This window comes from Temnothorax curvispinosus, unplaced genomic scaffold (genome assembly GCF_003070985.1).
Source record: "Temnothorax curvispinosus isolate PA1 unplaced genomic scaffold, ASM307098v1 QBEX01000740.1, whole genome shotgun sequence".
NCBI classification, from domain to species: Eukaryota; Metazoa; Arthropoda; class Insecta; order Hymenoptera; family Formicidae; genus Temnothorax; species Temnothorax curvispinosus.
The window spans coordinates 553,906-566,670 of record NW_020210520.1 but is presented as its reverse complement, the minus strand read 5'-3'; the positions used below and the strand labels follow the sequence as shown (position 1 = coordinate 566,670).

Sequence of the window (12,765 nt, the reverse complement as noted above, 5' to 3'; positions counted from 1 at the left end):
AATTTGAAATTATTCTTTGCGGTATTAGAATATCAATGCGTTTTATGCTAATCTGAATTAGCTTCTAACAAAAAGTTTTTTCCATTCTAATATTCGCACAAAAAAGGAAACTTTTGAATCATAAAATTCATAATTAACCCATATTCCTTGTGATTTTTGCAATATATTAGACATTTTATCGATAGATCAGATTATTTCATCAATTCTTTTTTCAATAAGTGCCATTCTTTATGTTCTTGTTACATACGTGTTCAAGAATTTTTATTTTAATAACAAATGGATTAAAAAATTTTATTTTTTCCACATACCACGGACGTAGTATTTTAATAACAAATGGGTTAACTATCAATCGATTACTCGGCGCGCCAAGACTTTCCAACCTGTAGTAATGAGGCAGGTACTTGTGTCCATAGTATGTAATTCATTGTTTCGTGGAACAATACCGCATCAGTTCCGCCGTGGCGAGATAATAAACCAACGTGCAAGAATCCAACCCCCGCTTTTACTTCCCTTGAAACTTCCCTTGCGACGTTCCTCACACCCGCATCGGCGGCGCCCTTTTCTCTCAGTCAAGAAGACGACTTGTAAATGGTCATGATCACAATTACAATAACTGTAAGGACACTCATGCTGACATTCGAAAGGGGGCAAAACAATGAATTTCCATAGTATGTCTTTGATACCCGGCGACAAATCTCTAAGTTTCCACTACTTTCCGCTGCGATCCTGGCAGGACACTTTTATAGCATGTACACGGAAAGAAAGGATTAGTTACTATAGCAAATCTAGTCGTAAAACATAACATGATAATTAACGTTTATATTATTTACATTTATTGTAGGGCTAATTAGCATTTTTTGCAGCAAGAGCTATAATTTTGCAACAATAGCAAAATCTTTTGTTAAAGTTTTGCTGAACTTTTTGCTACTTAGTTTGCAAAAAGATTTCGCTACTGTTGCTAAATTATAGCTCTCGCTACAAAAAATGTTAGTTATCCCATATTTTACGACTAGATTTGCTATAGTAGCTAATCCTTTTCTTCCGTGCATATAATATGCATTGATACTCGCACAATGTTTATAAAATAATACTCGACAACCTTAAATATTTCAATAAGAAAATTTAATTTAAAGTCCAACAAAGTATGAAATTTTACTCATTATAATTTCTTGCTGTATTCAGTATTTCATTGTTCGCATTTTGCATTTTTGTGCGAGTAATTTCCGTCTTGCCAGAATCGGCGCTTGATAAATCGATACAGAGAAAGAAAGAGACCTCTTGGGGTGCGTCTACCGAATCTCGAATGCAGATCAGAGGAGGGTGCAGTGGAGGCTTAGGTGCGACAACGACTCTTAAAAAAAATTAAAAAAAAAAGAAAAGAGAAAGAGACATAAAAATAGACATAATCGCGGATCCAAGACGCAGTCCGTATATGTGTGTGTGCACATGTATGTGTGTATGTATGTTACATGTGTCTGCCACCTCGTGCGCCATGCTCCTCGATCGACACGAGAAAGATCCGCCGACCGAAACGATCGCCTTCTCTTATATCTTTTTGCATGAACGACCGTGCGTCTCGGAGTGTGCGTAAGTAAAAAAAAAAAAAGGTGAAAGAGAAAAAAGTGAGAGGGAGCAGTGCGCAACGTTGGGGAGTAGGAAGTAGAATGCGTGAGAGGTGCGTCGACGCATGCAAATTTCGGAAACGTGCAGTCGATCTTCCCACAAACGAGATAAAACAATACGTCGTATTCTCGTTCGATCCGTCGACGAAAATTTATTTTACGCGATAAAAGGCATGCAAATTATTTCTTCGCGGCGTGTCACGTGCAGACGCTATTTTTAGCAACATGAATATTTAAAATGAGGAGTTTAGATAAGGAATTAGCAAAGCAAACGAATGGGTACCGTTAATCAACTGTCTGTGTAATCGGAATGATAAGATTAGATCGTAAAGATGAACTTTTCCCAGCAGCACGATAGTTAAATGTCGAATGGTCAGTGATTTTGAGTAGATACATGAATGTCATAAGAAATTTTGCCGAACTAATTAGAAATCCGCCCCGCTCTCAAATCTAAAAGATCGTCAACGTCACGTCGAGAACACTCTCCTTCGAATGCGACCAGATGCACATGCTCCGTGCTTGCGATACATTTATATTATTATATTCGTTGTTATTATATCCATGTCCATATATATACATTATATCCATTATTGAATAGTGATAAAGCTTTGGTGATCAACGTGCGGCGATTAACGTAGTGATAATAGGTGACAGATGGTAACAGATTCTAATAAGAAGAGAAGAAAAGGCTCAGAAGAAGAATTACTAAGTATCGAGCGAGGGTGCAAAATATAGAAACATCAAAAAAGTGAAAGGCAGCAGGAGAGAGAAAGAGAAAAAGTCGGGATTAACAAAAAAACAGGATCGTCTAAGCAGGTAGAATAGAGGAGAGGGGGGGAGGGGTGGGCAAGAAAGCACTCGAGCACTCCGTTAGTCGTAGTACATTAATCAGCACACAATAAAGACAGAAGAGAAGAGGCAGGTAGTAGAGATTATAGGTGAGATAGAAGTGACGTGATTACCGATGCACACAACACGCGCTATTGCTCACCAATTGGGCGCAGTACGGCACCTGCAAGGATACCCATTGTTAGGCTATATGAGGTTAGTCATCACGGGCAAGGTGGCGGGGTTAATTTACAACAGCATAGTCACAGGCAGACAATGTTTCCCCGGCCCAACTCTCCCCTCCTATATCCCTCCCTCGCTATTTCTCCTATGCGTGACCAGGACCCTCTCTGGTGCGCCACGTCGATCCACATTCGCGATCGTCGCGGCTTAAAAGATCGATATGATTGGCCTAGGCGCCAGCGGAATCAGTCGAATTCCACTCTGGTGGTCCCCGGCCAATCGTTGCCAATGTCATCCACTGATGAAATCGTGTGCGGATTGTGCCCGCACGCTATTCAATCCCCTTGATTGAACTTACGGCACGATATACTAGACTGTCGTCGACCGGCGATCAGGCGATCGCGAATCGGATCGGCGGGGTCAAGGTCGTGGTGCACGCTCACTATGAGGTCAGGTCCGTTTTCTATTAATCGTCGCCGGGCGGTAAACACTAATAAAATGATCCATGCAGGGCCGACCCGAAGCACGCGCGATCGTGAGATCTCGGCTCAATCTCGGTTTGGCGTATATGAGGTGTTCCGGATTTACCATGTTATCTATCAGCCACACTTGGAGAGGGAGAATTTATGATTGATATTTCGATGCCGCGGTGACTGGGAATTTAATTATTGTTGAAAGCAAAACAAGGGAAATTAAGCCGTAGAAGTAACAGAGATCGGATCTTAATTAATTTTCAAAAAAATTTTAATTTAATATTTCAATTTATATCAAGAAAAGATCGCGAATTCGGATACTTTTCACGGTCTGAAAGATAAAACGATAAGTTGAAACACCATACATATTTCATCGTCACCCTAATTATGAAATCTAAAAAAAAGATTATAGAGATTATACAAAAGTGTATGTGTGTATAAGCTTAGCATTTCGTAAGTTTTATAAACGATCTAAATTATAAATTGTTAAATTATTGTTAAAACCATCCGTGACAAACCATATGCTATTAATGCTATTATCAATTTATAGTTTCTGCAACTGAAGTTTGAGTTAAGCAGAAATTTCTGAAATACGGACACCTCGTCTCATATATTCGAGATAGCAATAGGATGACGATGAGCGAAGCACTCGGCGAAGAAGCGAAACAACGAGCTCTCTCGAAATTCAGCGTTTTCTTTTGAGATTTGATTATATGTATGAACCGGGATTCTCACGGCCATGGCAGTATTCGATCGCATTCCATATCTACAATGTCTATACATAAAAAGTAATTCTTTTTCATTGGAAAATACGTAAGGAATTATTTTGCAAATCATGCTCTTCTAGATTCCTGATTACATCTGCATTCAATTAATTGCAGTATTTTTTTTTTACATTTTGCTGATAAGATTATTGACATTTCTGCTTTTTTTTTTTGTAAAAAGACATGAGGATTAAATAAATTCTCAATGTTTTGCGTTATAAAGATGTGAGCCTTGAAGAACGATAAATCATGATAGAATTATAAAAAACGGATTTAAAAACGGTTTTAGGAAGAGACAGTCATTTAATAATCTAAGATCTAAGATATAGATTTAATAATCTAATATCTGTTTCTCCTCTCACACATGGAGAAACGAACGACGAATGCTGCCACGTGCAAGGCAGGCAACGAAAAACAAATAACATTTATTTTAGGCTAGCTTAGGGACGCCCCTGGATGTGTCTAACAATATATAAAAATAGGAAATTTGAATAATTTACAGTGGTGAGTACAGCGCTGAGATCGTATAATGACAAGGCCAGCACGACGCATTAGAGCACGCTGAGAGAGAAGATAATATTGGTTACAATAATATTAATACTGAATATATATTAATATATTATTATATATTTTTTATATTATATATATATACATTTGCGTTCCAGTAATTTGGTTAGTTAAATTCATGCGAATGTGAAGTCAGATTTCCAACATACGTTATAAACGTTATTCCTCTTCTCTCAGCGTACGGTTAATAAAATTTCAGCGTTTAGCTTTGCAAAATCGATTCGCGTTAATACACACCGCAAAAAAACGGCATACTGCACGAAAAAAAAAAGAACAGTCAGTATGTACCTTGTACTATTCGAGGATTACCTACTGACGACAAGTAAAACAGACAGACAGAGAGTAAAGAGAGCGAGTAAAAGTAACATGATAAATGGATGCTTGTGTGTATAATTTCATGTTTGCATGGCGGACAATTTCGATCGTATGTACCAAGAAGGTGGAGACTTTAATTTAATGGATTGTAAAATGTGCGAGTATGATTCGGTAGCAATTGAAGTAAAATTAATCTCCCGTTATTTGAATATTTGAATATGTTTTTACAAGCAATATTTCTTCGTCTTAAGAGAAACTAATACGCAGAGTTAACACGTAATTTGGTTGGTGATGGTATTTAAGTGCGTTAGAGTAGAGTAAAAATCATTCTGTTACGAAAATGGTAACGCTGATGGGAATAAACGCTAATTTTTATCGCGGAAAAACTCAGATGCGAAACGAACGGAAATGAAATAGATTGATACGATTTGCGTTGATGCTCCGTCATGTATATGTACGTATACATATTCTGCGATGGACGCCTGCACAGCAATTTTCTTGCATCTTACGTCGGCATAGTACAGCGAGCGCAATTTAATAGGCACATGACAGATTCACGGCTAAATTGAGGCAATATTTCCTTTCATTTACTGACCTTGAGCTTTTGAATTCGCGAGAGAAGTAAGCGCGATGGGTACCAAGATCTCGTTGGGATGGTCTGCGTTTCAATATCGTCATTGTTTAAATATTGTTTGCGTTGTTAACAATTAAAAGCCGAAAATATACATCACCATTTTATGACCGGGACAATCTCCTTGCGGTACCACATGAAAAATACATCATTTTATACTATATTGAACGCGTGTAAAAAAAAAAGCGTGAGACTAATTGTCATCGCACTGTACAACATATTCCGTATTATCGAGATTAAATAGAATGCTGTTAATTTACGGGAATATGGAAAGGACTCGGCAGATCTCTGCGGACGACCATCCTCACTTCCTCCGTGCCCATGACGTCGTCCTTTTCCAACGAATTCCCCCCTTTATCCTATCCGTATCCTCCGGATCTCGCATGGGATCGGGTTCAATGACCGATCGCGGGTCCTGCGACGTGACGGACACGCGTGATGACACGTCCGATCCTTCTTCTTACCTTGCACTCGCACGTGGTGCACTTGTCGTAGGGGTCCTGCCAGGAGCTGCCGCTTTCGTGGATGATGCCGGCGTAGCTGCACGGCCGGGGACGACTAGGAACCGTGTACGAGGTGCCGTTCGCCGGCACCTCACGAGCGCAGGGATCGTCCTCGCAGCGCGGGCAACAATCGCCCTCCTCGGTCACGGGATTCGAGCAGGTCACCGGTGGACACTCCATTTGCCAGCAGTCTATTTCGCCGTACTGCAATAGATCGTGTGATAATTCGCGGAAAGTTTGAAATCAGTTATTGTAATTTTTTTTTGTTTTAAGAAATCACGTTCTTATAGTGGAACTACGATATGCGGGGGGGTTTGAGAGCTGAAGGGTTGGGTTGCTTAAAATATTCTTCTGATTCACAAATCTGTCGTGCTTGCGGACAGATGTGTATTGTAGTTCGGACAGGTTTATTACCAGGCACTCGCAAGTCTGACACTGGTATATCCAACGTTCTCCGCTTCTGAAGACTAGGTTATGGAGTTCCTGATGCCTGCAGGACGCGTCGGGATCGCATTGTGGACAACACTTGTCCTGGCGACTTTCCGGGACGCTGCAGTCACATATGGGATCCCTGCAAGTGATCACACCGTCTTCGCACATGCATCTCCTGCAAGGATTTCCGGATGGCATTAAAGGGTCGCCATTGTTGACTTCGCGACCTTCGAACCAGCAACCTAGAATTATAGCACAGCAATGTAACAATTGTTTTGCATTCTCGGTACAATTTCGAGTAGTTTTACTCTAAGAGACAAAAGCATCTTTTTAGACGCGACGAATGAACTCACTGAGTTTGCATTCTTTTCCGGACTCTTCCAAATCCATCGCCGGCGGGCACACGCACTCATAGCCGCCCTCGGTGTTGACGCACTTCGCGGTAGGATGACACGTGTGCCTCCTTTCAGTTCGATCGGTGCACTCGTCGATGTCGACGCATTGCGTGCCCTGAGTACTGTCGTGCAGGGCGCTCCTGTAGCCAGGTTTGCATCGGCAGTAATACCAGCCGGGCATGTTGAAACACGTGGATGACTGATGACATCGATGCAGATCGCTGGCACACTCATCCAGGTCGAGCTCACAGCTATTGCCGATGTAACCGCGTCGACAGGAGCACCTTCCGGGTGCCACGCATTCGCCACCATTCTGGCAAGTCTGATTGCACACAGCTACAAAGACAAGATAAGTTTTACTTTGTAGTTCAGACCTTTTTTCTTTAAAAAATAAAGGTGCAATTATCTCCAATGCCATTTTTTAATTGAAATTAAATTAACATTTGATTTTTAATGAGATTCAACGCAGTTTTATCGCAGTTTTATCATTTAGTTTAGAAATAATTTCTTATTTCTGTGAGACTAACTTTCTCTGAGAATAGAAGAGGGGTTACTCAATTCGTATTCGAATAACCAACCTTAAAGAGCGATCTTTTTATTTTCCCGCTTCTAGTTTCCTTGCGAAATGGTATGTCGGAGAAAAATAAACATTCTCCACTTTAACAAATCTTCTTTCACCGCTTTACTCACGCGATGAAAATACCGTTGCGATTGTTTGTGTACACATTCACTCGGAGAGCAAATTTTTCAATAAAGATATTTGATTCTTTTCGATTTCTTTTCTATTTTCAACATCGTAAGAGTCTTTAATAGATTGGCATGTTTACTCAATAATCATTTCACATAAATTGCTCACAACTATATAAATTTGTTTGTAAAATGGTAAATATAAAAAATTATATAGATTAATTAATATAAATTTAAATAACAAAAATTATTATTTTATTCGCGTCTTATTGCAGACAAATTTGTTTCTTTATTTAATAGATTTATTAATTTATTAAAACGGAGCAAAAAAAATTGAAATGATATATTGTAATCACATCGAATATCAAGAAATTATTGATTAAAATATTGTTATTGTATAAAAGCGATATACTGTACGTTTGCATGTGAAGCCATCGCCGATATAGCCGTCCTTGCAAATGCAGTAGTAGCTACCGTTAGTGTTCACACATGTGGCGTGCTCGTCACACAAGTGCTGACCAGTCGCGCACTCGTCCAGCTCGGCACAGTTGAACTTGTCCATTCTATAGTAACCCGGAAGACACTCGCACGTGTAAGAGCCGATCACGTTGACGCACTTCGTGTTCGAGTTGCAAAAGTGACCGTTCGATCCACCTTGCTGCTTGCATTCATCCACGTCTGAGTGACGAGACGAAAAGAAAGCGTCATTGATCATATAATCAACGAAATCGTATTATAAATTATAATTATATTTAACATCTTCCGAAAATGTATCAAAAATAAAATAAAATATAAACTGGTTAATTAGAACATGCGAATTCACAGGAAAATAAATGACGTTGGAAAACAACATATACCAAGTTTCGTAAAATATAAATGATGCATTTGAAAAATTAAGTGACCACGAAAAAGGTACAACAATTAAAAAGATAACAGTTTATCTTAAACTCACTGAAACTCGCTTTCAAATTTGTACTCATCTATTAACTAACAAAAGTAGATAGTAAAGTAAAAATACATATTAAAAATAAGAAAAGTAGAATTTTTGAACACTCGTTTTCAATTAAAACAAGATAAATGCTTTGCGCAAATCATGTGAAGATTTGACTTAACATAAAGTTTGCATGCTTCTCGTACGAGAGCAAGTTCGATGTGCGTTACGGACGATTAATTGCAAGTAAAGTTAGGTAAGCGTTAGGTACCGTGACAGTTATGGCCATCCCCCTGGAAACCGGTATCGCAATGGCAGGCGAAGGTCGTCTGGAGATTCATGCAGGACGCGTTAGTATGACAGTCGTGGCCCTTCGCGCAGTAGTCCACCCCTGGTTAAATTGTGTTAGCCAGGCAAATACGTAGGACGGTTAGAAGATTTAATTAGCGATCTAGCGGTTTTAGATAAAAGACTGTCGCTCGATTTGACCGTTAGTAACCCTCCCATGCGTATTAGATTATAATTATTATAATTATAATTAATTAGTAATAGAGATCATCATAATTAGTGATAGATATCAATATAATTAATTAGTAACAGAGAGTAGCAATTTCATGGATTAATGTTATCTCATTCCACTTGAATTAAAAATATTATAATATTATATACGTGTTCAATAATCTTATAACTTTTAATTACCATAATAATTGAAAATAATTAGTATGGGTAACATAAGTAGTTATTATATCCATTTTCATATTGTCTCTATACATAGCGATTTATTTCTCTTAATATAAGCGTTTATATGAGCGTAATATAATATGCATTTATTCAGATTAGCGGAAGGGAAGAAGGCTTAAAAAAAATTTCATGCACGAGAGGGTTACGAGTTAATGATACACGAATTATGCGAACCACGCTTTTGCTTTCGCTTTTCCATGCTTGTTATTCTTTCAGATCCAATATTATAACATGCGCCATAAATTTATCTGCTAAATTTCAATGTCTACAAATGTTTGTAATTTTTTTTGTTCTTTTTTTTATAATAAGAATCTGTGGATTATAAGAAAGAAATACTCTCTTGACGAAACTATCAATACTGACTGTTTAGAATCGAGTTATAACATCATACAGCATAGATATGAAATATTAGATGGTTTGTTATTTCGTTTTGGAAATGAGATTTAAATGAATATATATTCGTTTCCGCGTGTAGCTTTCCAAGCAAAAACATACCTGGACAAAACTTGCAGCATTCCTCCGCCACGCTGAGTTGCTCGCTGGGTGGACACGGTAGTGGTGGGCATTTGGTGTCAGTGTCGAATCTCGTGCAGGTGAAGATACCGTCGTAGCACTTGCACTCGACGCACTGCTTCGGTGAGACCCTCTCGCCGTGATCGTAAATTACGCCGTGCAACAAACATTGTTCTGCGGAGGCGAACATGAATGGCGAGATAAGTAAAGTGAGGCACGAGACGGAAGTGGTCGACTGAACACGAAATACTCTACGTCAATTAATCAGTCGGTTGCGTGTGTGAAAGTAAAAGACGGATTCATGTGAAAGCGACATTAGACTACTCAAGAGAGTTGTCCTCTCAAATGTCAAGAATTTATACGATGTTCTAAAGATAAGAAATATATGAATTATGAATGATAAACTATATATACTGTGCGCTAAGCAAAAGACAAGAAAAAATCCTAAATGTTGTAGGATTCTTGTCAAGCTTTGAAGTTAATTATTTAGAAGAATCAATGGGATTTAATAAAAATATTTTCTTATTAAAAATTATCATGGATTATGGAATGTTATAGGAAAGACGTTTGAGAATGGAAGATAAAGAGACGAAAAAGACAAGAGTATAATTTTCCACTTACTGAGACAGGTCGGGCAACATTGTCCCTCAAGAATGACGGGATTCTTGCAGGTGACCGGAGCGCAGAGCGTCGACCTGCACTCAATCTCGCCATGGACGCAGGAACAATGTTGACAATCCCTTACCCAGGTTGCGCCGTCTTCGTAGACGGTACCATTCACCCTACAGGACTTTTGGCACTCGCACTCCTCCACTTTGCTTATCCTGCCCTCTGCAGCGGCTAGCTGAAAGGAAGGATGTCCATGAACAAAAACAATTTGCCTTATTTATATTTTATGAGCAAAAAAATAACGATATTTATTATACTAAGGCACTTCCTAGAAAATTGAAGATTATTAAAGAAAACATTCTGTACATAATTATACAATAAAATTATGGCAATATGTGCGTATAGGATTTACATAATTTGTACATCAACTTATGGCACTGAACTGAATCTTGTATCGCTTTAACACCAGTTTGTGTAAACGTACAAATTACTTACCCTACGAGTCAACTCGTTGAGATTGTGCATTAGTTGTTCGACGGTCGTCTGTAATATCGAAAATTGACCGCATGTGGGGCAGGATGAGTCGAGCTGAGGACACTGGGAAAGATAACCGTGAGGTCCTGCTATTAACTTGACGTCCTGCAAAGCACCCTACGGCGCGAGAATCATACGGAAAGCTTAGTTCAGGGTGCGAGATCATCATGTGTGAATATTACAAGCAATACTAAACTAAACAGAAAACAGGTTGTGTTTTTACTGATACAAATTGAATTAGCAGGAGTATATGCCAATTTTATAAATCAAATTTTATAAATCAAATTTTATGACTGACTGACATCAGTCTTGGATGCTGCAACTAAATAACAACTAAATAGAAAAGAAATAGAAAAGAATACGGAAAGACGTATGCTGCAGTAAAACGTGCGGCTTCACCTTAAAGAGAAAGTGCTTGACGTTCCTCTGCCCTACCCAGAGCTGGAGCTGCGGCAGGGTGAAATTGGTGTCAGGTGGACCAGGTCTCAGCAGTCGCCTGTACAAGGGGTGACAGTCGACTAGCAGCTCGACCTGCGAGCCGCTTATGCTCAGGGCGACCCTATGCCAGGCGCCATCGGCCAGTCGGAAAGGAAACGCCTCGACGTGTACGGTTCCGTCGCGACGTGATACGTAATGAAGTCGAAGCTCGTCCTTGCGTCCGCTGCTCTGCAGCTCCAAATACCTGACGCACATTATATTCTATTTATTGCTGATGATTGTAGACTTATATGATTATTCAGGATGTAATCTAAAACTGTCATAATATATAATATCGCAATATAATGTAATGTAATAATTTAAACTGGATTAAGTATCGTAATTAGCACATCTTTTATAATATCACATCTTTTATAATATTATTTATAATATTATCTTGCGTTAATTAGAAATTTCTCGGTTCATTATTCTGTTAGTAATATCACAATAACGTGACGATACTAATTTTGAAACTCTATTAAGAGTGATTTAATTTATACATTACAATCCGGGTTCACGTGTTTATCGCAAAACAAATTAAATTATGCTGTCGCCGCTAATGGCATGTACTTACAGGCGGCGCGTAATTAAGTTCTGGGAAACTTATTGGCCTTTAAGAAGCTTATTGAGTTTTCATCTATATTAATCCGAGTTGCGGCACGTTAATTTATACCGTGCAATATACACGGGCGCAAGTCTATCCAAAATAAATTTTACCACCGCACGGCTCTGACATGACACAAACATCTAACGAAGTATGCCGTTTAACGAATATTTTATATTGTATTGTTTGATCCTGACGCACAAATATGTAAGTTTCTAATTGTATAATTACGGATTTTTTATTGTCTTTTACTTATTGCGGAGTACTGAAATATGTCGTTTAGTTTCTAGATTCGGCGTAGTTATAGGGCATTATGCCTGACGATAGTTATTTGTGTAACAAGTGAGGTAAGATGAAAATTCCCGGGTGTGGAGTTTACGCACGAGCCGAAGGCGAGTGCGGTAACCGCACCCGGGAATTTTCATCTTTACACACGGCTTACACTCCCTATTTTATGTTGCAAGTGCCTGGAAAGTGGTCTATCACGCACGCGTAGCGTGCGTAATGGGGCACTTTCCATGCACGTGTTGCATAAATATATTTGTGAGAGAGCGCTTGAAAAGGACCGGATCCACGGTCGAAACGTAGCGTTGTAAATCAATAAAATTTGGCCAGTTGGGTCGCTCGCAATATCTCTGTTAATTTTAATTATTCACTGGCGACTCAAATTCTCTAATACTGTATCCAAATTGTGTCAGCTAGGTGAAAACAGGTAGACCGCATTCTCGGAGTACCGACGAAGGATGCAGTATTGAGCTGAGCGCTCCTTCACTCTCGCTCGACAATTGACACACTAACTTCTTTTATAGCCGATGCATACCGACAAAGCTATATAGAGCTGAGAAATAAAACTGAGAAGCAATTTTTAACAAAGCGCGACGATACGAGAAACAAAATGCATGTAGCATACGTACAATTGTTTGACAATCTGGCTACGACAATATTATTCAACCGTG

General features: G+C 39.0%; 1 protein-coding gene across 2 annotated transcripts in view; it reads right to left on the bottom strand.

Moving 5' to 3' along the window:
• The window catches only part of LOC112457778 (protein kinase C-binding protein NELL1-like), a 35,492-nt gene that overhangs the window by 11,478 nt on the left and 11,249 nt on the right, over positions 1–12,765 (bottom strand). Inside the window, exons 4-13 of one of the 2 annotated variants that reach the window (XM_025021014.1) lie at positions 11,128–11,410; positions 10,690–10,845; positions 10,207–10,429; positions 9,568–9,759; positions 8,603–8,722; positions 7,818–8,078; positions 6,672–7,049; positions 6,301–6,560; positions 5,848–6,090; positions 2,614–2,634 (exon numbers count right to left, since the gene is read on the bottom strand). In XM_025021014.1, the coding sequence (XP_024876782.1) occupies positions 2,614–2,634; positions 5,848–6,090; positions 6,301–6,560; positions 6,672–7,049; positions 7,818–8,078; positions 8,603–8,722; positions 9,568–9,759; positions 10,207–10,429; positions 10,690–10,845; positions 11,128–11,410 (2,137 nt within the window). The remainder of the gene's footprint in view (positions 1–2,613; positions 2,635–5,847; positions 6,091–6,300; positions 6,561–6,671; positions 7,050–7,817; positions 8,079–8,602; positions 8,723–9,567; positions 9,760–10,206; positions 10,430–10,689; positions 10,846–11,127; positions 11,411–12,765) is intronic. The other variant, XM_025021021.1, reaches the window with a different exon arrangement.